General features: G+C 43.4%; 1 protein-coding gene across 3 annotated transcripts; it reads right to left on the reverse strand.

Moving 5' to 3' along the window:
• Positions 1 to 601: 601 nt before the first annotated feature.
• LOC149902051 (zinc finger TRAF-type-containing protein 1 homolog) lies at positions 602 to 21384 on the reverse strand. 3 transcript variants are annotated; one of them, XM_090110986.1, is made up of 7 exons: positions 21096 to 21384; positions 19896 to 20134; positions 19150 to 19311; positions 17164 to 17375; positions 16102 to 16262; positions 15553 to 15749; positions 602 to 1208 (listed from the first exon to the last, which is right to left on the reverse strand). In XM_090110986.1, the coding sequence occupies exons 1-7, from the start codon at positions 21297 to 21299 to the stop codon at positions 1181 to 1183; spliced, it is 1203 nt and encodes a 400-aa protein (XP_089967112.1). In that variant the 5' UTR covers positions 21300 to 21384; the 3' UTR covers positions 602 to 1180. The 3 variants fall into 3 exon arrangements, with proteins under 3 accessions (XP_089967112.1, XP_089967114.1, XP_089967113.1); XM_090110988.1 differs by lacking the exon at positions 19150 to 19311; XM_090110987.1 differs by lacking the exon at positions 15553 to 15749.
• Between the last annotated feature and the right edge of the window lie 470 nt (positions 21385 to 21854).

The raw sequence follows: 21854 nt of genomic DNA on the forward strand, positions 1-21854 counted from the left end.
TTGCTTATAGGCTAATTTCACCTAGGGTGCCGTGAGTCGCAGGATACCGCATATTGTAAAGTTCGATTCTCAATTGATAAAAAGTGGTTCTAGTAAATTGAAACAAAATTATTTAATAATTTAAGAGTTCTTTAAAAATTAACATAGTTTAAGAGACCTAAAAATCAAGGTTGCACTCATGAAATTATTGTATTGTCCCCAATCCTTGATAAATAAGTGTACAGAACTACAAAGTCAAAATCTAGTCTAAGGCTGCGATTCCACCAGAGATGTGTGTCTAGTTTGTATTACAGCTTTCTCAAGTTAAAATAATTTTTGAAATCGGTCTCGTACTTTTTGAGTTAAAATAATACTACAAAAAATTTATCTCTTTTTTCCTATTATATTATCCGACTTGATTTCTGATTAGGTACTCAATGTGAAAATTAAGATTTTATAAGCTTTTTAGAAGTTTAGCAGAAGCTGACTGCCATGGAATAGAATAGAATATTATGATCGTTAATGTATTCAAATATTATTAGGATTAATCATAGATTATTTTTCTGTTCGTTTTTATGTTTATTAAAGCAGGGTTACACTTGTGGGATAAAAATAAAAAACCTTGTAAAACTGTAGTTGTTTTATTCAGAACCGAAAATAACTACATACTAAATACATACAATAATATGGCTAATAAAATCAAAACTCAGTCGACTCGATACACACAATTTATATTACACTTTCAAATTATAATAAATACATTTTTGTGGTCTTAAATAATCTCTAAGATACAATGCCCAAATAATTAAACTTATATAAACACTTGATTTCATCACCAGGCTTTACGTGGTGTAAAGAGCATTGAAAAACTTCCCAAAATATAGTGAAATCTCGCTTCACTCACATCTTCAATAATTAGCTAAATTACTAACTACAATGGTCTCAAACCATTAATTTTGTACTTAAAACAATCTCCAAGTATAAAATTTTATCTAAATTAGCTTCAATTCTATTTAACCCAATAACCAACAGCAAATCATAACATTAGTCAGTGCAAGTTAAAAAAAGGTAAATGGAATTACGTCGTATAAATATTATTCTTTGCAATAAATTGGTCAAAAAGTAAAAAATGCATTTTTGTGATCTTTGGTTACGGAAACAAACGAAACGCAACTTTTAAAACAAGCCAGACGATAATATATTACTTCGTCGTCAGAAACATGATGAGCCTGCAACAAAAAAAAACTTATTGAGTATTAATTATACATGTAAAACATTTTTATTTTATTTATTGTGTGTATCTACTAACTCTGTAGTTTGTGTCGCAAGTGTAACACGCTCTGTAGATTGTGTGGAACGTGTAATATGCTCTATAGCTTATGTCGCACGTGTTATACGCTCTGTAGCTTGTGTCGCACGTGTTACACGCTCTGTAGCTTGTGTCACACGTGTTACACGCACTGTAGCTTGTATCGCACGTGTAACACGCTTTGTAGCTTGTTTTGCACGTGTAACACGCTCTGTAGCTTGTGTCGTACGTGTTACACGCTCTGTAGCTTATGTAGCATGTGTTACACGCTCTGTAGCTTGTGTGGAACGTGTAATGCGCTCTGTAGCTTGTGTGGAACGTGTAATAGGCTCTGTAGCTTGTGTCGCACGTGTAACACGCTTTGTAGCTTGTGTCGCACGTGATACACTCTCTGTAGCTTGTGTGGAACGTGTAATACGCTCTGTAGCTTGTGTCGCACGTGTTACACGCTTTGTAGCTTGTATCGCACGTGTAACACGCTCTGAAGCTTGTGTCACACGTGTTGTGCGCTCCGTAGCTTGTGTCACACGTGTTACACGCACTGTAGCTTGTGTGGAACGTATTACACGCTCTGTATCTTGTGTTACACGTGTAATACGCTCTGTAGCTTGTGTAGCACATGTTACACGCTCTGTAGCTTGTGTCGCACGTGTTACACGCTCTGTAGCTTGTGTGGAACGTGTAATACGCTCTGTAGCTTGTGTCGCACGTGTTACACGCTCTGCAGCTTATGTGGAACGTATTACACGCTCTGTAGCTTGTGTGGAACGTGTAATACGGTCTGTAGCTTGTTTGGAACGTATTACACGCTCTGTAGCTTGTGTGGAACGTGTTACACGCTCTGTAGCTTGTGTTGCACGTGGTAGTTACTCTGTGAAGTATGTTGTGCGTGTAATCTACTCTATAGAACGTGTTACACGCTCTGTAGCTTGTGTCGCACGTATTATACACTCCATAGCTTGTGTCACACGTGTTACACGCTCTGTAGCTTGTGTGGAACGTGTAATAACTCTGTAGCTTGTGTTGCACGTGTTATACGCTCTGTAGCTTGTGTCGCACGTATGACACGCTCTGTAGCTTGTGTCACACGTGTTACACGCTCTGTAGCTTGTGTGAAACGTATTACACGCTCTGTAGCTTGTTTGGAACGTATTACACGCTCTGTAGCTTGTGTGGAACGTGTAATAAGCTCTGTAGTTTGTGTTGCACGTGTTATACGCTCTGTAGCTTGTGTCGCACGTATTACACGCTCTGTAGCTTGTGTGGAACGTATTACACGCTCTGTAGCTTGTGTGGAACGTGTAACACGCTCTGTAGCTTGTTTTGCACGTGTTACACGCTCTGTAGCTTGTGTCGTACGTGTTACACGCTCTGTAGCTTATGTAGCATGTGTTACACGCTCTGTAGCTTGTGTGGAACGTGTAATACGCTCTGTAGCTTGTGTGGAATGTGTAATAGGCTCTGTAGCTTGTGTCGCACGTGTAACACGCTTTGTAGCTTGTGTCGCACGTGATACACGCTCTGTAGATTGTGTGGAATGTGTAATATGCTCTGTAGCATGTGTCGCACGTGTTACACGCTCCGTAGCTTGTGGGGCACGTGTAACACGCTCTGTAGCTTGTGTGGAACGTATTACTCAATCTGTAGCTTGTGTGGAACGTGTAATACGCTCTGTAGCTTGTGTCGCACGTGATACACTCTCTGTAGCTTGTGTGGAACGTGTAATACGCTCTGTAGCTTATGTCGCACGTGTTACACGCTCTGTAGCTTGTATCGCACGTGTAACACGCTCTGAAGCTTGTGTCACACGTGTTGTACGCTCCGTAGCTTGTGTCACACGTGTTACACGCACTGCAGCTTGTGTGGAACGTATGACACGCTCTGTAGCTTGTGTGGAACGTGTAATACGGTCTTTAGCTTGTGTCGCACGTATTACACGCTCTGTATCTTGTGTTACACGTGTAATACGCTCTGTAGCTTGTGTAGCACATGTTACACGCTCTGTAGCTTGTGTCGCACGTGTTACACGCTCTGTAGCTTGTGTGGAACGTGTAATACGCTCTGTAGCTTGTGTCGCACGTGTTACACGCTCTGTAGCTTGTGTGGAACGTATTACACGCTCTGTAGCTTGTGTGGAACGTGTAATACGGTCTGTAGCTTGTGTCGCACGTATAACACGCTCTGTATCTTGTGTTACACGTGTAATTCGGTCTATAGCTTGTTTGGAACGTATTACACGCTCTGTAGCTTGTGAGAAACGTGTTACACGCTCTGTAGCTTGTGTTGCACGTGGTACTTACTCTGTGAAGTATGTTGTGCGTGTAATCTACTCTATAGAACGTGTTACACACTCTGTAGCTTGTGTCGCACGTATTATACGCTCCATAGCTTGTGTCACACGTGTTACACGCTCTGTAGCTCGTGTGGAACGTGTAATAGGCTCTGTAGCTTGTGTTGCACGTGTTATACGCTCTGTAGCTTGTGTCGCACGTATTACACGCACTGTAGCTTGTGTCACACGTGTTACACGCTCTGTAGCTTGTGTGGAACGTATTACACGCTCTGTCGCTTGTTTGGAACGTATTATACGCTCTGTAGCTTGTGTGGAACGTGTAATAAGCTCTGTAGCTTGTGTTGCACGTGTTATATGCTCTGTAGCTTGTGTCGTACGTGTTACACGCTCTGTAGCTTATGTAGCATGTGTTACACGATCTGTAGCTTGTGTGGAACGTGTAATACGCTCTGTAGCTTGTGTGGAACGTGTAATAGGCTCTGTAGCTTGTGTCGCACGTGTAACACGCTTTGTAGCTTGTGTCGCACGTGATACACGCTCTGTAGATTGTGTGGAATGTGTAATATGCTCTGTAGCATGTGTCGCACGTGTTACACGCTCCGTAGCTTGTGGGGCACGTGTAACACGCTCTGTAGCTTGTGTGGAACGTATTACTCAATCTGTAGCTTGTGTGGAACGTGTAATACGCTCTGTAGCTTGTGTCGCACGTGATACACTCTCTGTAGCTTGTGTAGAACGTGTAATACGCTCTGTAGCTTATGTCGCACGTGTTACACGCTCTGAAGCTTGTGTTACACGTGTAATTCGGTCTATAGCTTGTTTGGAACGTATTACACGCTCTGTAGCTTGTGTGGAACGTGTTACACGCTCTGTAGCTTGTGTTGCACGTGGTACTTACTCTGTGAAGTATGTTGTGCGTGTAATCTACTCTATAGAACGTGTTACACGCTCTGTAGCTTGTGTCGCACGTATTATACGCTCCATAGCTTGTGTCACACGTGTTACACGCTCTGTAGCTTGTGTTGCACGTGTTATACGCTCTGTAGCTTGTGTCGCACGTATTACACGCACTGTAGCTTGTGTCACACGTGTTACACGCTCTGTAGCTTGTGTGGAACGTATTACACGCTCTGTAGCTTGTTTGGAACGTATTATACGCTCTGTAGCTTGTGTGGAACGTGTAATGAGCTCTGTAGCTTGTGTTGCACGTGTTATACGCTCTGTAGCTTGTGTCGCACGTATTACACGCTCTGTAGCTTGTGTGGAACGTATTACACGCTCTGTAGCTTGTGTGGAACGTGTAATAAGCTCTGTAGCTTGTGTTGCACGTGTTATACGCTCTGTAGCTTGTGTCGCACGTATTACACGCTCTGTAGCTTGTGTGAAACGTATTACACGCTCTGTAGCTTGTGTGGAACGTGTAACACGCTCTGTAGCTTGTTTTGCACGTGTAACACGCTCTGTAGCTTGTGTCGCACGTATTACACGCTCTGTAGCTTGTGTGGAACGTATTACACGCTCTGTAGCTTGTGTGGAACGTGTAACACGCTCTGTAGCTTGTTTTGCACGTGTTACACGCTCTGTAGCTTGTGTCGTACGTGTTACGAGCTCTGTAGCTTATGAAGCATGTGTTACACGCTCTGTAGCTTGTGTGGAACGTGTAATACGCTCTGTAGCTTGTGTGGAACGTGTAATAGGCTCTGTAGCTTGTGTCGCACGTGTAACACGCTTTGTTGCTTGTGTCGCACGTGATACACGCTCTGTAGATTGTGTGGAACGTGTAATACGCTCTGTAGCATGTGTCACACGTGTTACACGCTCCGTAGCTTGTGGGGCACGTGTAACACGCTCTGTAGCTTGTGTGGAACGTGTAATACGCTCTGTAGCTTGTGTCGCACGTGATACACTCTCTGTAGCTTGTGTGGAACGTGTAATACGCTCTGTAGCTTGTGTCGCACGTGTTACACGCTCTGTAGCTTGTATCGCACGTGTAACACGCTCTGAAGCTTGTGTCACACGTGTTGTACGCTCCGTAGCTTGTGTCACACGTGTTACACGCACTGTAGCTTGTGTGGAACGTATGACACGCTCTGTATCTTGTGTTACACGTGTAATACGCTCTGTAGCTTGTGTAGCACATGTTACACGCTCTGTAGCTTGTGTCGCACGTGTTACACGCTCTGTAGCTTGTGTGGAACGTGTAATACGCTCTGTAGCTTGTGTCGCACGTGTTACACGCTCTGTAGCTTGTGTGGAACGTATTACTTAATCTGTAGCTTGTGTGGAACGTGTTATACGCTCTGTAGATTGTGTTGCACGTGTTACACGCTCTGTAGCTTGTATCGCACGTGTAACACGCTCCGTAGCTTGTGTCACACGTGTTACACGCACTGAAGCTTGTGTGGAACGTATTACACACTCTGTAGCTTGTGTGGAACGTGTAATACGGTCTTTAGCTTGTGTCTCACGTATTACACGCTCTGTATCTTGTGTTACACGTGTAATACGCTCTGTAGCTTGTGTCGCACGTGTTACACGCTCTGTAGCTTGTATCGCACGTGTAACACGCTCTGAAGCTTGTGTCACACGTGTTGTACGCTCCGTAGCTTGTGTCACACGTGTTACACGCACTGTAGCTTGTGTGGAACGTATTACACGCTCTGTAGCTTGTGTGGAACGTGTAATACGGTCTTTAGCTTGTGTCGCACGTATTACACGCTCTGTATCTTGTGTTACACGTGTAATACGCTCTGTAGCTTGTGTAGCACATGTTACACGCTCTGTAGCTTGTGTCGCACGTGTTACACGCTCTGTAGCTTGTGTGGAACGTGTAATACGCTCTGTAGCTTGTGTCGCACGTGTTATACGCTCTGTAGCTTGTGTGGAACGTATTACACGCTCTGTAGCTTGTGTGGAACGTGTAATACGGTCTGTAGCTTGTGTCGCACGTATAACACGCTCTGTATCTTGTGTAACACGTGTAATTCGGTCTATAGCTTGTTTGGAACGTATTACACGCTCTGTAGCTTGTGTGGAACGTGTTACACGCTCTGTAGCTTGTGTTGCACGTGGTACTTACTCTGTGAAGTATGTTGTGCGTGTAATCTACTCTATAGAACGTGTTACACGCTCTGTAGCTTGTGTCGCACGTATTATACGCTCCATAGCTTGTGTCACACGTGTTACACGCTCTGTAGCTTGTGTGGAACGTGTAATAGGCTCTGTAGCTTGTGTTGCACGTGTTATACGCTCTGTAGCTTGTGTCGCACGTATTACACGCACTGTAGCTTGTGTCACACGTGTTACACGCTCTGTAGCTTGTGTGGAACGTATTACACGCTCTGTAGCTTGTTTGGAACGTATTATACGCTCTGTAGCTTGTGTGGAACGTGTAATAAGCTCTGTAGCTTGTGTTGCACGTGTTATATGCTCTGTAGCTTGTGTCGCACGTATTACACGCTCTGTAGCTTGTGTGGAACGTATTACACGCTCTGTAGCTTGTGTGGAACGTGTAATAGGCTCTGTAGCTTGTGTTGCACGTGTTATACGCTCTGTAGCTTGTGTCGCACGTATTACACGCTCTGTAGATTGTGTGGAACGTGTAATACGCTCTGTAGCATGTGTCGCACGTGTTACACGCTCCGTAGCTTGTGGGGCACGTGTAACACGCTCTGTAGCTTGTGTGGAACGTATTACACGCTCTGTAGCTTGTGTGGAACGTATTACACGCTCTGTAGCTTGTGTGGAACGTGTAACACGCTCTGTAGCTTGTTTTGCACGTGTTACACGCTCTGTAGCTTGTGTCGTACGTGTTACGAGCTCTGTAGCTTATGAAGCATGTGTTACACGCTCTGTAGCTTGTGTGGAACGTGTAATACGCTCTGTAGCTTGTGTGGAACGTGTAATAGGCTCTGTAGCTTGTGTCGCACGTGTAACACGCTTTGTTGCTTGTGTCGCACGTGATACACGCTCTGTAGATTGTGTGGAACGTGTAATACGCTCTGTAGCATGTGTCACACGTGTTACACGCTCCGTAGCTTGTGGGGCACGTGTAACACGCTCTGTAGCTTGTGTGGAACGTGTAATACGCTCTGTAGCTTGTGTCGCACGTGATACACTCTCTGTAGCTTGTGTGGAACGTGTAATACGCTCTGTAGCTTGTGTCGCACGTGTTACACGCTCTGTAGCTTGTATCGCACGTGTAACACGCTCTGAAGCTTGTGTCACACGTGTTGTACGCTCCGTAGCTTGTGTCACACGTGTTACACGCACTGTAGCTTGTGTGGAACGTATGACACGCTCTGTATCTTGTGTTACACGTGTAATACGCTCTGTAGCTTGTGTAGCACATGTTACACGCTCTGTAGCTTGTGTCGCACGTGTTACACGCTCTGTAGCTTGTGTGGAACGTGTAATACGCTCTGTAGCTTGTGTCGCACGTGTTACACGCTCTGTAGCTTGTGTGGAACGTATTACTTAATCTGTAGCTTGTGTGGAACGTGTTATACGCTCTGTAGATTGTGTTGCACGTGTTACACGCTCTGTAGCTTGTATCGCACGTGTAACACGCTCCGTAGCTTGTGTCACACGTGTTACACGCACTGAAGCTTGTGTGGAACGTATTACACACTCTGTAGCTTGTGTGGAACGTGTAATACGGTCTTTAGCTTGTGTCTCACGTATTACACGCTCTGTATCTTGTGTTACACGTGTAATACGCTCTGTAGCTTGTGTCGCACGTGTTACACGCTCTGTAGCTTGTATCGCACGTGTAACACGCTCTGAAGCTTGTGTCACACGTGTTGTACGCTCCGTAGCTTGTGTCACACGTGTTACACGCACTGTAGCTTGTGTGGAACGTATTACACGCTCTGTAGCTTGTGTGGAACGTGTAATACGGTCTTTAGCTTGTGTCGCACGTATTACACGCTCTGTATCTTGTGTTACACGTGTAATACGCTCTGTAGCTTGTGTAGCACATGTTACACGCTCTGTAGCTTGTGTCGCACGTGTTACACGCTCTGTAGCTTGTGTGGAACGTGTAATACGCTCTGTAGCTTGTGTCGCACGTGTTATACGCTCTGTAGCTTGTGTGGAACGTATTACACGCTCTGTAGCTTGTGTGGAACGTGTAATACGGTCTGTAGCTTGTGTCGCACGTATAACACGCTCTGTATCTTGTGTAACACGTGTAATTCGGTCTATAGCTTGTTTGGAACGTATTACACGCTCTGTAGCTTGTGTGGAACGTGTTACACGCTCTGTAGCTTGTGTTGCACGTGGTACTTACTCTGTGAAGTATGTTGTGCGTGTAATCTACTCTATAGAACGTGTTACACGCTCTGTAGCTTGTGTCGCACGTATTATACGCTCCATAGCTTGTGTCACACGTGTTACACGCTCTGTAGCTTGTGTGGAACGTGTAATAGGCTCTGTAGCTTGTGTTGCACGTGTTATACGCTCTGTAGCTTGTGTCGCACGTATTACACGCACTGTAGCTTGTGTCACACGTGTTACACGCTCTGTAGCTTGTGTGGAACGTATTACACGCTCTGTAGCTTGTTTGGAACGTATTATACGCTCTGTAGCTTGTGTGGAACGTGTAATAAGCTCTGTAGCTTGTGTTGCACGTGTTATATGCTCTGTAGCTTGTGTCGCACGTATTACACGCTCTGTAGCTTGTGTGGAACGTATTACACGCTCTGTAGCTTGTGTGGAACGTGTAATAGGCTCTGTAGCTTGTGTTGCACGTGTTATACGCTCTGTAGCTTGTGTCGCACGTATTACACGCTCTGTAGATTGTGTGGAACGTGTAATACGCTCTGTAGCATGTGTCGCACGTGTTACACGCTCCGTAGCTTGTGGGGCACGTGTAACACGCTCTGTAGCTTGTGTGGAACGTATTACTCAATCTGTAGCTTGTGTGGAACGTGTAATACGCTCTGTAGCTTGTGTGGAACGAATTACACGCTCTGTAGCTTGTATCGCACGTGTTACACGCACTGTAGCTTGTGTGGAACGTATTACACGCTCTGTAGCTTGTGTGGAACGTGTAATACGGTCTTTAGCTTGTGTCGCACGTATTACACGCTCTGTATCTTGTGTTACACGTGTAATACGCTCTGTAGCTTGTGTCGCACGTGTTACACGCTCTGTAGCTTGTATCGCACGTGTAACACGCTCTGAAGCTTGTGTCACACGTGTTGTACGCTCCGTAGCTTGTGTCACACGTGTTACACGCTCTGTAGCTTGTGTCACACGTGTTACACGCACTGTAGCTTGTGTGGAACGTATTACACGCTCTGTAGCTTGTGTGGAACGTGTAATACGGTCTTTAGCTTGTGTCGCACGTATTACACGCTCTGTATCTTGTGTTACACGTGTAATACGCTCTGTAGCTTGTGTCGCACGTGTTACACGCTCTGTAGCTTGTATCGTACGTGTAACACGCTCTGAAGCTTGTGTCACACGTGTTGTACGCTCCGTAGCTTGTGTCACACGTGTAACACGCACTATCGCTTGTGTGGAACGTATTACACGCTCTGTAGCTTGTGTGGAACGTGTAATACGGTCTTTAGCTTGTGTCGCACGTATTACACGCTCTGTATCTTGTGTTACACGTGTAATACGCTCTGTAGCTTGTATCGCACGTGTAACACGCTCTGAAGCTTGTGTCACACGTGTTGTACGCTCCGTAGCTTGTGTCACACGTGTTACACGCACTGTAGCTTGTGTGGAACGTATTACACGCTCTGTAGCTTGTGTGGAACGTGTAATACGGTCTTTAGCTTGTGTCGCACGTATTACACGCTCTGTATCTTGTGTTACACGTGTAATACGCTCTGTAGCTTGTGTAGCACATGTTACACGCTCTGTAGCTTGTGTCGCACGTGTTACACGCTCTGTAGCTTGTGTAGAACGTGTAATACGCTCTGTAGCTTGTGTCGCACGTGTTATACGCTCTGTAGCTTGTGTGGAACGTATTACACGCTCTGTAGCTTGTGTGGAACGTGTAATACGGTCTGTAGCTTGTGTCGCACGTATAACACGCTCTGTATCTTGTGTAACACGTGTAATTCGGTCTATAGCTTGTTTGGAACGTATTACACGCTCTGTAGCTTGTGTGGAACGTGTTACACGCTCTGTAGCTTGTGTTGCACGTGGTACTTACTCTGTGAAGTATGTTGTGCGTGTAATCTACTCTATAGAACGTGTTACACGCTCTGTAGCTTGTGTCGCACGTATTATACGCTCCATAGCTTGTGTCACACGTGTTACACGCTCTGTAGCTTGTGTGGAACGTGTAATAGGCTCTGTAGCTTGTGTTGCACGTGTTATACGCTCTGTAGCTTGTGTCGCACGTATTACACGCACTGTAGCTTGTGTCACACGTGTTACACGCTCTGTAGCTTGTGTGGAACGTATTACACGCTCTGTAGCTTGTTTGGAACGTATTATACGCTCTGTAGCTTGTGTGGAACGTGTAATAAGCTCTGTAGCTTGTGTTGCACGTGTTATATGCTCTGTAGCTTGTGTCGCACGTATTACACGCTCTGTAGCTTGTGTGGAACGTATTACACGCTCTGTAGCTTGTGTGGAACGTGTAATAGGCTCTGTAGCTTGTGTTGCACGTGTTATACGCTCTGTAGCTTGTGTCGCACGTATTACACGCTCTGTAGATTGTGTGGAACGTGTAATACGCTCTGTAGCATGTGTCGCACGTGTTACACGCTCCGTAGCTTGTGGGGCACGTGTAACACGCTCTGTAGCTTGTGTGGAACGTATTACTCAATCTGTAGCTTGTGTGGAACGTGTAATACGCTCTGTAGCTTGTGTGGAACGAATTACACGCTCTGTAGCTTGTATCGCACGTGTTACACGCACTGTAGCTTGTGTGGAACGTATTACACGCTCTGTAGCTTGTGTGGAACGTGTAATACGGTCTTTAGCTTGTGTCGCACGTATTACACGCTCTGTATCTTGTGTTACACGTGTAATACGCTCTGTAGCTTGTGTCGCACGTGTTACACGCTCTGTAGCTTGTATCGCACGTGTAACACGCTCTGAAGCTTGTGTCACACGTGTTGTACGCTCCGTAGCTTGTGTCACACGTGTTACACGCTCTGTAGCTTGTGTCACACGTGTTACACGCACTGTAGCTTGTGTGGAACGTATTACACGCTCTGTAGCTTGTGTGGAACGTGTAATACGGTCTTTAGCTTGTGTCGCACGTATTACACGCTCTGTATCTTGTGTTACACGTGTAATACGCTCTGTAGCTTGTGTCGCACGTGTTACACGCTCTGTAGCTTGTATCGTACGTGTAACACGCTCTGAAGCTTGTGTCACACGTGTTGTACGCTCCGTAGCTTGTGTCACACGTGTAACACGCACTATCGCTTGTGTGGAACGTATTACACGCTCTGTAGCTTGTGTGGAACGTGTAATACGGTCTTTAGCTTGTGTCGCACGTATTACACGCTCTGTATCTTGTGTTACACGTGTAATACGCTCCGTAGCTTGTGGGGCACGTGTAACACGCTCTGTAGCTTGTGTGGAACGTATTACTCAATCTGTAGCTTGTGTGGAACGTGTAATACGCTCTGTAGCTTGTGTCGCACGTGTTACACGCTCTGTAGCTTGTATCGCACGTGTAACACGCTCTGAAGCTTGTGTCACACGTGTTGTACGCTCCGTAGCTTGTATGGAACGTATTACACGCTCTGTAGCTTGTGTGGAACGTGTAATACAGTCTTTAGCTTGTGTCGCACGTATTACACGCTCTGTAGCTTGTGTCGCACGTGTAACACGCTCTGTAGCTTGTGTGGAACGTGTAATACGCTCTGTAGCTTGTGTCGCACGTGTTACACGCTCTGTAGCTTGTGTGGAACGTATTACACGCTCTGTAGCTTGTGTGGAACGTGTAATACGGTCTGTAGCTTGTGTCGCACGTATTACACGCTCTGTTTCTTGTGTTACACGTGTAATTTGGTCTATAGCTTGTTTGGAACGTATAACACGCTCTGTAGCTTGTGTGGAACGTGTTACACGCTCTGTAGCTTGTGTCGCACGTGTTATACGCTCCGTAGCTTGTGTCACACGTGTTACACGCTCTGTAGCTTGTGTGGAACGTGTAATACGCTCTGTAGCTTGTGTGGAACGTATAACACGCTCTGTAGCTTGTGTGGAACGTGTAATACGGTCTGTAGCTTGTGTCGCACGTATTACACGCTCTGTATCTTGTGTTACACGTGTAATTCGGTCTATAGCTTGTTTGGAACGTATTACACGCTCTGTAGCTTGTGTGGAACGTGTTACACGCTCTGTAGCTTGTGTTGCACGTACTCTGTGAAGTATGTTGTGCGTGTAATCTACTCTATAGAACGTGTTACACGCTCTGTAGCTTGTGTCGCACGTGTTATACGCTCCGTAGCTTGTGTCACACGTGTTACACGCTCTGTAGCTTGTGTGGAACGTGTAATACGCTCTGTAGCTTGTGTCGCACGTGTTACACGCTCTGTAGCTTGTGTGGAACGTATTACACGCTCTGTAGCTTGTGTGGAACGTGTAATACGGTCTGTAGCTTGTGTCGCACGTATAACACGCTCTGTATCTTGTGTTACACGTGTAATTCGGTCTATAGCTTGTTTGGAACGTATTACACGCTCTGTAGCTTGTGTGGAACGTGTAATACGCTCTGTAGCTTGTGTGGAACGTATTACACGCTCTGTAGCTTGTGTGGAACGTGTAATAGGCTCTGTAGCTTGTGTTGCACGTGTTATACGCTCTGTAGCTTGTGTCGCACGTATTACACGCTCTGTAGCTTGTGTGGAACGTATTACACGCTCTGTAGCTTGTGTGGAACGTGTTATAGGCTCTGTAGCTTGTGTTGCACGTGTTATACGCTCTGTAGCTTGTGTCGCACGTATTACACGCTCTGTAGATTGTGTCACACGTGTTACACGCTCTGTAGCTTGTATGGAACGTATTACCCGCTCTGTAGCTTGTGTCGCACGTGATACACGCTCTGTAGCTTGTGTAGCACGTGTAATACGCTCTGTAGGTTGTGTCGCACGTGTCGCACGCTTTGAAGCTTGTATGGAACGTGTTAAACGCGCTGTAGCTTGCGTGGAACGTGTAATAAGCTCTGTAGCTTGTGTTGCACGTGTTATACGCTCTATAGCTTGTGTCGCACGTATTACACGCTCTGTAGCTTGTGTCACACGTGTTACACGCTCTGTAGCTTGTGTGGAACGTGTAATACGGTCTGTAGCTTGTGTCGCACGTATTACACTTTCTGTATCTTGTGTTACACGTGTAATACGCTCTATAGCTTGTTTGGAACGTATTACACGCTCTGTAGCTTGTGTGGTACGTGTTACACGCTCTGTAGCTTGTGTTGCACGTGGTACTTACTCTGTGAAGTATGATGTGCGTGTAATCTACTCTATAGAACGTGTTACACGCTCTGTAGCTTGTGTCGCACGTGTTATACGCTCCGTAGCTTGTGTCACACGTGTAACACGCTCTGTAGCTTGTGTGGAACGTGTAAACGCTCTGTAGCTTGTTTGGAACGTGTAAAACGCTCTGTAGCTTGTTTGGAACGTATAACACGCTCTGTAGCTTGTGTGGAACGTGTTATACGCTCTGTAGCATGTGTCGCACGTGTAATACGCTCTGTAGCATGTGTCGCACGTGTTACACGCTCTGTAGCTTGTGTCGCACGTTTTATACGCTCTGTAGCTTGTGTCACACGTATTACACGCTCTGTAGCTTGTGTCACACGTGTTCCACGCTCTGTAGCTTGTGTAGAAAGTGTAATACGCTCTGTAGCTTGTGTCGCACGTATTACACGCTCTGTACCTTGTGTCACACGTGTTATACGCTCTGTAGCTTGTGTCATACGTGTTACACGCTCTGTAGCTTGTGTGGAACGTATTACACGCTCTGTAGCTTGTGTGGAACGTGTAATAGGCTCTGTAGCTTGTGTCGCACGTATTACACGCTCTGTAGCTTGTGTCGCACGTATTACACGCTCTGTACCTTGTGTCACACGTGTTATACGCTCTGTAGCTTGTGTCATACGTGTTACACGCTCTGTAGCTTGTGTGGAACGTATTACACGCTCTGTAGCTTGTGTGGAACGTGTAAAAGGCTCTGTAACTTGTGTCGCACGTATTACACGCTCTGTAGCTTGTGTCGCACGTATTACACGCTCTGTACCTTGTGTCACACGTGTTATACGCTCTGTAGCTTGTGTCATACGTGTTACACGCTCTGTAGCTTGTGTGGAACGTATTACACGCTCTGTAGCTTGTGTGGAACGTGTTACACGCTCTGTAGCTTGTGTGGAACGTATTACACGCTCTGTAGCTTGTGTGGAACGTGTAAAAGGCTCTGTAACTTGTGTCGCACGTATTACACGCTCTGTAGCTTGTGTCGCACGTATTACACGCTCTGTACCTTGTGTCACACGTGTTATACGCTCTGTAGCTTGTGTCATACGTGTTACACGCTCTGTAACTTGTGTGGAACGTATTACACGCTCTGTAGCTTGTGTGGAACGTATTACACGCTCTGTAGCTTGTGTCATACGTGTTACACGCTCTGTAGCTTGTGTGGAACGTATTACACGCTCTGTAGCTTGTGTGGAACGTGTAATAGGCTCTGTAACTTGTGTCGCACGTATTACACGCTCTGTAGCTTGTGTCGCACGTATTACACGCTCTGTACCTTGTGTCACACGTGTTATACGCTCTGTAGCTTGTGTCATACGTGTTACACGCTCTGTAGCTTGTGTGGAACGTATTACACGCTCTGTTGCTTGTGTTGCACGTGTAACACGCTCTGTTGCTTTTGTTTCACATGTTATACGCTCTGAGTAGTGTTGCGTACTATGTTGTGTTGCATCACGTGTAGCGTTGCGTGCTGTGCTGCGTTGCGTCACGTGTGCACCGCGCCGTGTGCGCACCTGCAGTGTATGGCCTTGTTGGCCAGCAGGCGGTTGGCGTCGTGCGGGTCGGCGAGCGGCAGCGGGCGCGGCGCGGGCTCGTCGTCGCGGAACGTGTGCGCGCCGACGCGGGGCCGCACGGGCGCCTCGCCGAACGGCCCGCGCGCCCACACCCACTGCACCGCCAGCTCGCACTGCGCCTTGCTCTTCAGGATCAGCTGGAAACAGCGGCTTGATATTTCATTATGAGCTCTTTGAAATTGATTGATTGCATTGAAATTATTTTATTTTTTAATTGAAGACGAATAGGCAAAAATTTAATTTGAAATATTAAATTATAATTTTATTGTTTGGATATTAAATGATTTAGTGCTGAAATCGGTGTGAATTTAAGGGTGGCTGCCCCTTGTTATGGAGCTTTTTCCGATTGTTGTTTTCGATAAGAATATCTTTGCAGCAGATATTTTAATAATTTCAAACACTAGAAAAATAAAACGATATACGAATAAAACGAAACGATTTTGCGTTGGGATTCGAACATTCGTCTTTTGTATGTTGTGTTGCACTCACCTGGTAAGTGATCTCCCTCTGAGCAGCATGCGCGGGATGCGGCTGGTTGTTGTTGATGAACGCCTTCACGACCCACTGGTGGCCGAACGACGGGAACCGCAGCGTCTCGTAGTACAGCTTGTGCACGAACTCTTCGGTGCGATACGGTTTCAGTTGCAAGTCTGGAATGTTCGAGGTGACACGTTAAATACAAGTGTAAAAATTGTTTTCAAAGTTGATTATTCTAAGTTATTTATCAATTAAAAACTAAGATAGAAAGCAAAATTTTATGAATTTTAAAGATATCATTTGTCTATAAAATTTCAATTCTCAATTAAGTCGTACTCACCGGTATGGGAGCTTAATCCACTTTGTAGAAGCTTTCTGTTTTTTATTTATCTTAAGAAACCTCCTTACTTTAACTTGCATGTACATAAAAGAAGTATGTTTATTTGTAAAATATCACCCGGAATACTTTAAGAAGAAAGGAGAAGTAAATTCGCATATGTTGACAAGATACCAAAACAAATTACATTTCCCAACGTGTAGAATTAACAAAGCTAAAAACAGTGTAATATTTATGGCTATTAAAATATATAATAAAATACCGGACAATTTCAAGGAACTACCAGTAAATTTTTTCAAAAATAAACTGACGAACTGGTTGATGGTGAAACAATTTTATGACATTGAAGAATTTATGACTTTTAAGTAGTGTAAACTGAATTGTGTGTGATAAGTGTGTGATATAATCGTGTTAATCGTAGTGCGTTCGCGTAATTGTGAAAATTGAATTGTAATTAGACTAATCAACTTTCTTTTTCAATATTTGCACACCCAATCAATGGGTAGAATGTATTAGCGACATAATATTGTAATTAAAAACATCTATAATTTGTAACTACATTCTTGCAAATAAATATAATTTGAATTTGAATTTGAATTTGAAAAAGTCACCTTTATTTTAGTCATAAAAAACAACACAAAAAAGTATTTTGCTTCCAATTCCTACCTAAAACAATAAACGAGTCAAAAAAACTCCGTGTTAAATGTTCTCCAATAAGAGCCAAACAGCAAACCTACCATTAAAGGTGATCTTCTCATAGGACAGCAGGTCGAATATCTGCGTGTAGATGCGCAGCTGGTCGGCGGCGGCCTGGTCCCGCTCGGCCAGCACGGCCAGCACGTCGCCGGCCGAGCGGCGCGGCGCCGCGCAGCCCGCCTCGTGCGCGCGCGCCTCGTGCGCCGGCCCGCGCCAGCCGCACCCGATGCACGCGAACCGGCAACCCGTCATCCTGGCCGATGCCAACAATATTATAGTCACCATTCTCACTCCCTAGTGACAAACTTGTTCGAATAGCCCCAAAACCACACCCCGTCAACCTGGCCGACACCGGAGTGTTATGCCGCTATTCCTGTCTATTTACAACTTCTACATAAATTATAAACCGTTAATTTGGCAAACAATTGAATATTATGCTATTGTTCTCATTCCTAGCCATAAACTTGTTTGAATAGCTCCATCAATCATACCCCGTCAGTGTGACCGATGCCACAATATTATGGCACTATTCCTATCTATTTGGACAAAACAGTGACAGCACTGATTTGTTTCCAACATCGGTTATGGAAAACCGATGTTGGAAAAAAATATCCTGTCAACCTGGCCAATGCCAAAAATAGTATGCTGGTCTCACTAGCTAGGCACAAACACAAACAAGCCGATACCCTCAAAAACACATACTCGACCGACGAGAAAGACCACAATTTCATGTCAACTTAGTCTAACCCAACTCTAATGAAATGGTTCAATATCTCAATCATACCCGGGCACCCTGTCACCCTGGCATTCACCAGCATCAAAGTTGTTTCTGTTGCTATAGCTCAAAGAAATTATTCCTCTCCACTTATTGAAAACTTATTCAAAACCAAGCAACCAGCACCACATCAAGCTAACAAACTTCGTAACATTATTGTTTTTGATTTATACTAAAATTCGCAATTGGTTCTAAAATTATTACATGATCCAAATCCAAACTACTCAAACATTGCGAATTAATAACAAATCGATTCAGTTTAGAATTTCAAGATTCTGGGTTCGAATCCTGGGTGAGCTTACTCATGAAATCTCAAGCCGATTTAAATGCACTATATGCTGTCCCTGATCTCTCATCTTTGCACACTGTCGTTGTAGTTATTCTTGGTATAATGACAACAATGCAGGCAAACATACGCTTGTTAACTTAGTTTGTAATCCTGTTTAGCCCATATAGTATTATACCTTGGTAATCACATCATTCAGATTCAAAATGTTAAAGCCATGAAATGTTCATCGTCGTACTAAGTTCTTTCCTACACCTATTAGCACACATCCACATCTTTTTCCTTTTTAACAATAATTAAGAAATTCGGTATGACGAAAATGCATAATATTTTCTTCGTAAACATAGGATACCGAATTATCCGGTTCGAAATGGAAAAATTTATCGTCTGTTATACTATATATACGAACTATAGTGAACTATAGTGACCAATAAATCCTACTTTGGTCTTTCTTACTACCAGCCAATTGGTTGATCTGATAAGGAGTATTTTTTTTTGGAATTCAGCCTTGGAAAGTAGAAAAAGGAAAATGGTAATGATGTGTTTAGATGGCACCCAATTGCTTACTTACGTATTAAAATATGTGATATCAAACTGTGTCAATTTCTTAGAAAAACGATGTAATTTTACACACATCTACAGTTACTTTCTGTGATATAGGTGAATGAAACACAATTTAGACAACTAATAAGTTTGGTTCGCATTATAGCATGTTATAAAGCGCTTAACTTGTATGTTAGTTAACCGGACCTTTGTGTTAGGCAATCAATTATGACCAGGTGGCGTACCACGATATTACCATTCAATTATAGACATTAGGACAGAGAGACAGGAAAGCGAAGCCATCCACAGCACTTATCAATCCTGCTCTCAGAGCATACCTGTAATAAAATCGTAACTCATGGTATGCTCCTGGACCATAATCGAACACTAAGCGTTAATAAGGCCGAAATACACAGCACACACCTGCGGTACCTACGACGCTTGTGTGCCGTGACCTCGGAGATGAGGTAGCTTCTTCTGAAGAAGGACAACAGGAAGCCATACACATTGGCCACAATGCGAACCAAACCACTGAGAGCCTTATGTGGCGCTATGTCCACCGTCAGTTGCGTGAACTTGTACGGCCTGCGGGACAAAGCAGGGGTCGGATTTAACTGGCTTACTGAACCTTACAGTCTAATAGCTTTGTCGAGAATACCTTCGAAGATACTAATGCGATATTTGCACATTCCATTTATCGAAATTACTTTCGCCAATTTATTTTCGCTTAAACAAATTTATCATTTCGCAATCTAAAAAAAAAGTATATGAATTAAGATAACATCATTCAATAAAAGATTACAGTATCGGAAGTAATCCCCGTAATATGCAAGCTAGATACTATTTCAAATGACTGATAACTGAATTGCTATCTAAACACGAGAGCATCATGCCACAATTCAGTCAATAACATTAGGTCAATTCTTCTTAGTCATATAGGATGTTTAAAAAAAATACTACAGGACTATGAAATAAATGTATCTTTTGAGCATATGCTTTACTTATTTTTACTAAGCTATCTATTCAACTGGGATTTTAAGCTTCATTTAATTGAAACCATTGACCAGTGTCGAAAATATAGTCAGGTTTTATTTGGAAAGATACCCCTATAAAGGATTTTTTTACCAAAACGCAGAAGCATATAGAAAAATTTATAAACTATTACTTACCTATCTTCGCAAGTCTTTTCTTCATGGTGCTGCAGCGAATGTCGCGGGAAGACGCGAGTGCAGTGCTTGCACTCAGAGGGCAGTTCGGAGACCGTCTTCTCCACAGCCAGGTTCCTGGACGCTGAGGTCTTGGATATCTCCACACGACAGTTCGGGCAAGTCGCCGACTCGTCGCGGAGACGTGCGTCAGCGAGCAGGTGTGTGAAGCAAGGGGCGCACATCAGGTGCCCATTGCTACACTGCAAGGTAGAAGGCATTCAATATTCATGCATTGGTTGGCGACTAAATGATTACATAATGTTTAGTGTTTCATTCACTTGAATATTTGTGTATTGCAAAATATAAGAACTGAATATTTTAAAAATTATCTCTATTGGTTCAAAAATGTTCAACTAAAGTATTTTTTTATTAAAAGCTTAAAATGTAATGATGTTGTTTAGTGTTTATGTAGAGTAATGTGTTTCTTTCTACCTCTTCCCCATTTTTGAAGATCCTGAAATCAAACTATACATAAGTACTATTGCAATAGAACAATAATGATTTGTGATAGGTAACTGACGGACTAGATTTTGTTATATTATACTGAATTGAAGTTAATTTATTATTAAAGTCTTTGTTACTAGTGTCATTCATTGAATCAATAATATATATGAGATAGATAATCATTAATGTTTTCTATAATATAAGCAAATGTATATTGAAACTTTTAATTGATTTTTAATGATCTTTGCTTAAATTATGATGTGATGTTTATGATATCATGGAGGGATGGGATTATCTAAGGAATCTCAATAAAGAACGAACTATATATCTGAAACATTTCTTTATTGATGTAAAATTTGTGCAACAATACATGCTTACATTTATTTCTATGAGATCATACAGACTAGAATTAGCTTATTCTATATCACAATATATGTAACTTAATATTTATTTATCTATAACATCGTATACAGAAATCTAGGTCAATTTCGAAGACAATGTTTAAAATACGGCGATAAAACGTACATTCGATCGACATGACAAAACCGAAACCGCTTACATACAACGTATTCATTTATATTACGACATTTTCGTAACTTTACCAAATATGAATTGCGTAGGAAGTGCTCTTTGTAACTTTAAACATGTTTCGCAATAATAAAAATATAAAAAACAGCTGATATTCGCGGTTAATAAATATCAGCTGTTTTGGAATACCTGATATACGGCAGCAGGAGGCAGATCCAGACAAACTGCGCAACACAGAATGCCGCCCAGCCTATGTTCTAACTTCTCAGATGGCTCTTCGTCGAAGGCAGTCTTACGCTTTTTAGGCGAAGGCCCTTCGTCTTCTTTAACATCGGTTATGATAGAAATATCGCTAGAAGTTGGAATTGGGTCACTTTCCGTAGCCTCGGACATATTTACGAACGGACGCAACAAAACTATCACGACAGTCGACAGTGGCTATAAATAATGCGTCAAAAAACAAATAGATATAAACAATCACAGATGTCACAGACGAACAAAGGTTTGTTGTGTTGATAAAATCCCCCCCTCACCTAGCTGTCAATGTCAGATGTCATTCTAAAATTGCGCACAATTTTTTTTTTTTTTAATGGCAAGAAGATATGACTATTTGCTGCGTACCTACCTATTCTGAATCCCGGCGCCCGGCGGCACATAGATCAGCACAGATCAAATTGTGGATCAAGTAATTGACGATCAGGTATTCAGATTCGGAAAGGAAAAAAACCTAGTTAGGTTGGTTAAAAATAACAACCTAACGTTACTCTGACGGAATTCCGTGTCAGAATATGATGGTTAACCGAGATAAAAAAATAAACAAATTATAAACTTTGCCTACTTTTATAAAGTCGACTTTCTTTCAAATCAAATTATTATAAGACATTTACAAATCTTTGCTTGATATATCACGAAAATTTGTAAAATCTAAAAATATACTAATTGGAATTA

Source organism: Colias eurytheme, chromosome 16 (assembly GCF_061535395.1).
Source record: "Colias eurytheme isolate Ceu_HAF_F1 chromosome 16, ilColEury1 Martin Lab GWU primary, whole genome shotgun sequence".
Classification (NCBI taxonomy): Eukaryota; Metazoa; Arthropoda; class Insecta; order Lepidoptera; family Pieridae; genus Colias; species Colias eurytheme.

Bases quoted from the DNA above. Each gene is read 5' to 3' on its own strand.
- LOC149902051 (XM_090110986.1), bottom strand. From the start codon at position 21,299: ATGTCCGAGGCTACGGAAAGTGACCCAATTCCAACTTCTAGCGATATT. The intron at 16,263-17,163 runs GTAGGTTTGCTG...CGAACATTCCAG, and splicing joins TGAGAAGATCACCTTTAATG to ACTTGCAACTGAAACCGTAT. The intron at 15,750-16,101 runs GTGAGTGCAACA...CGCTGTTTCCAG, and splicing joins AGAGGGAGATCACTTACCAG to CTGATCCTGAAGAGCAAGGC.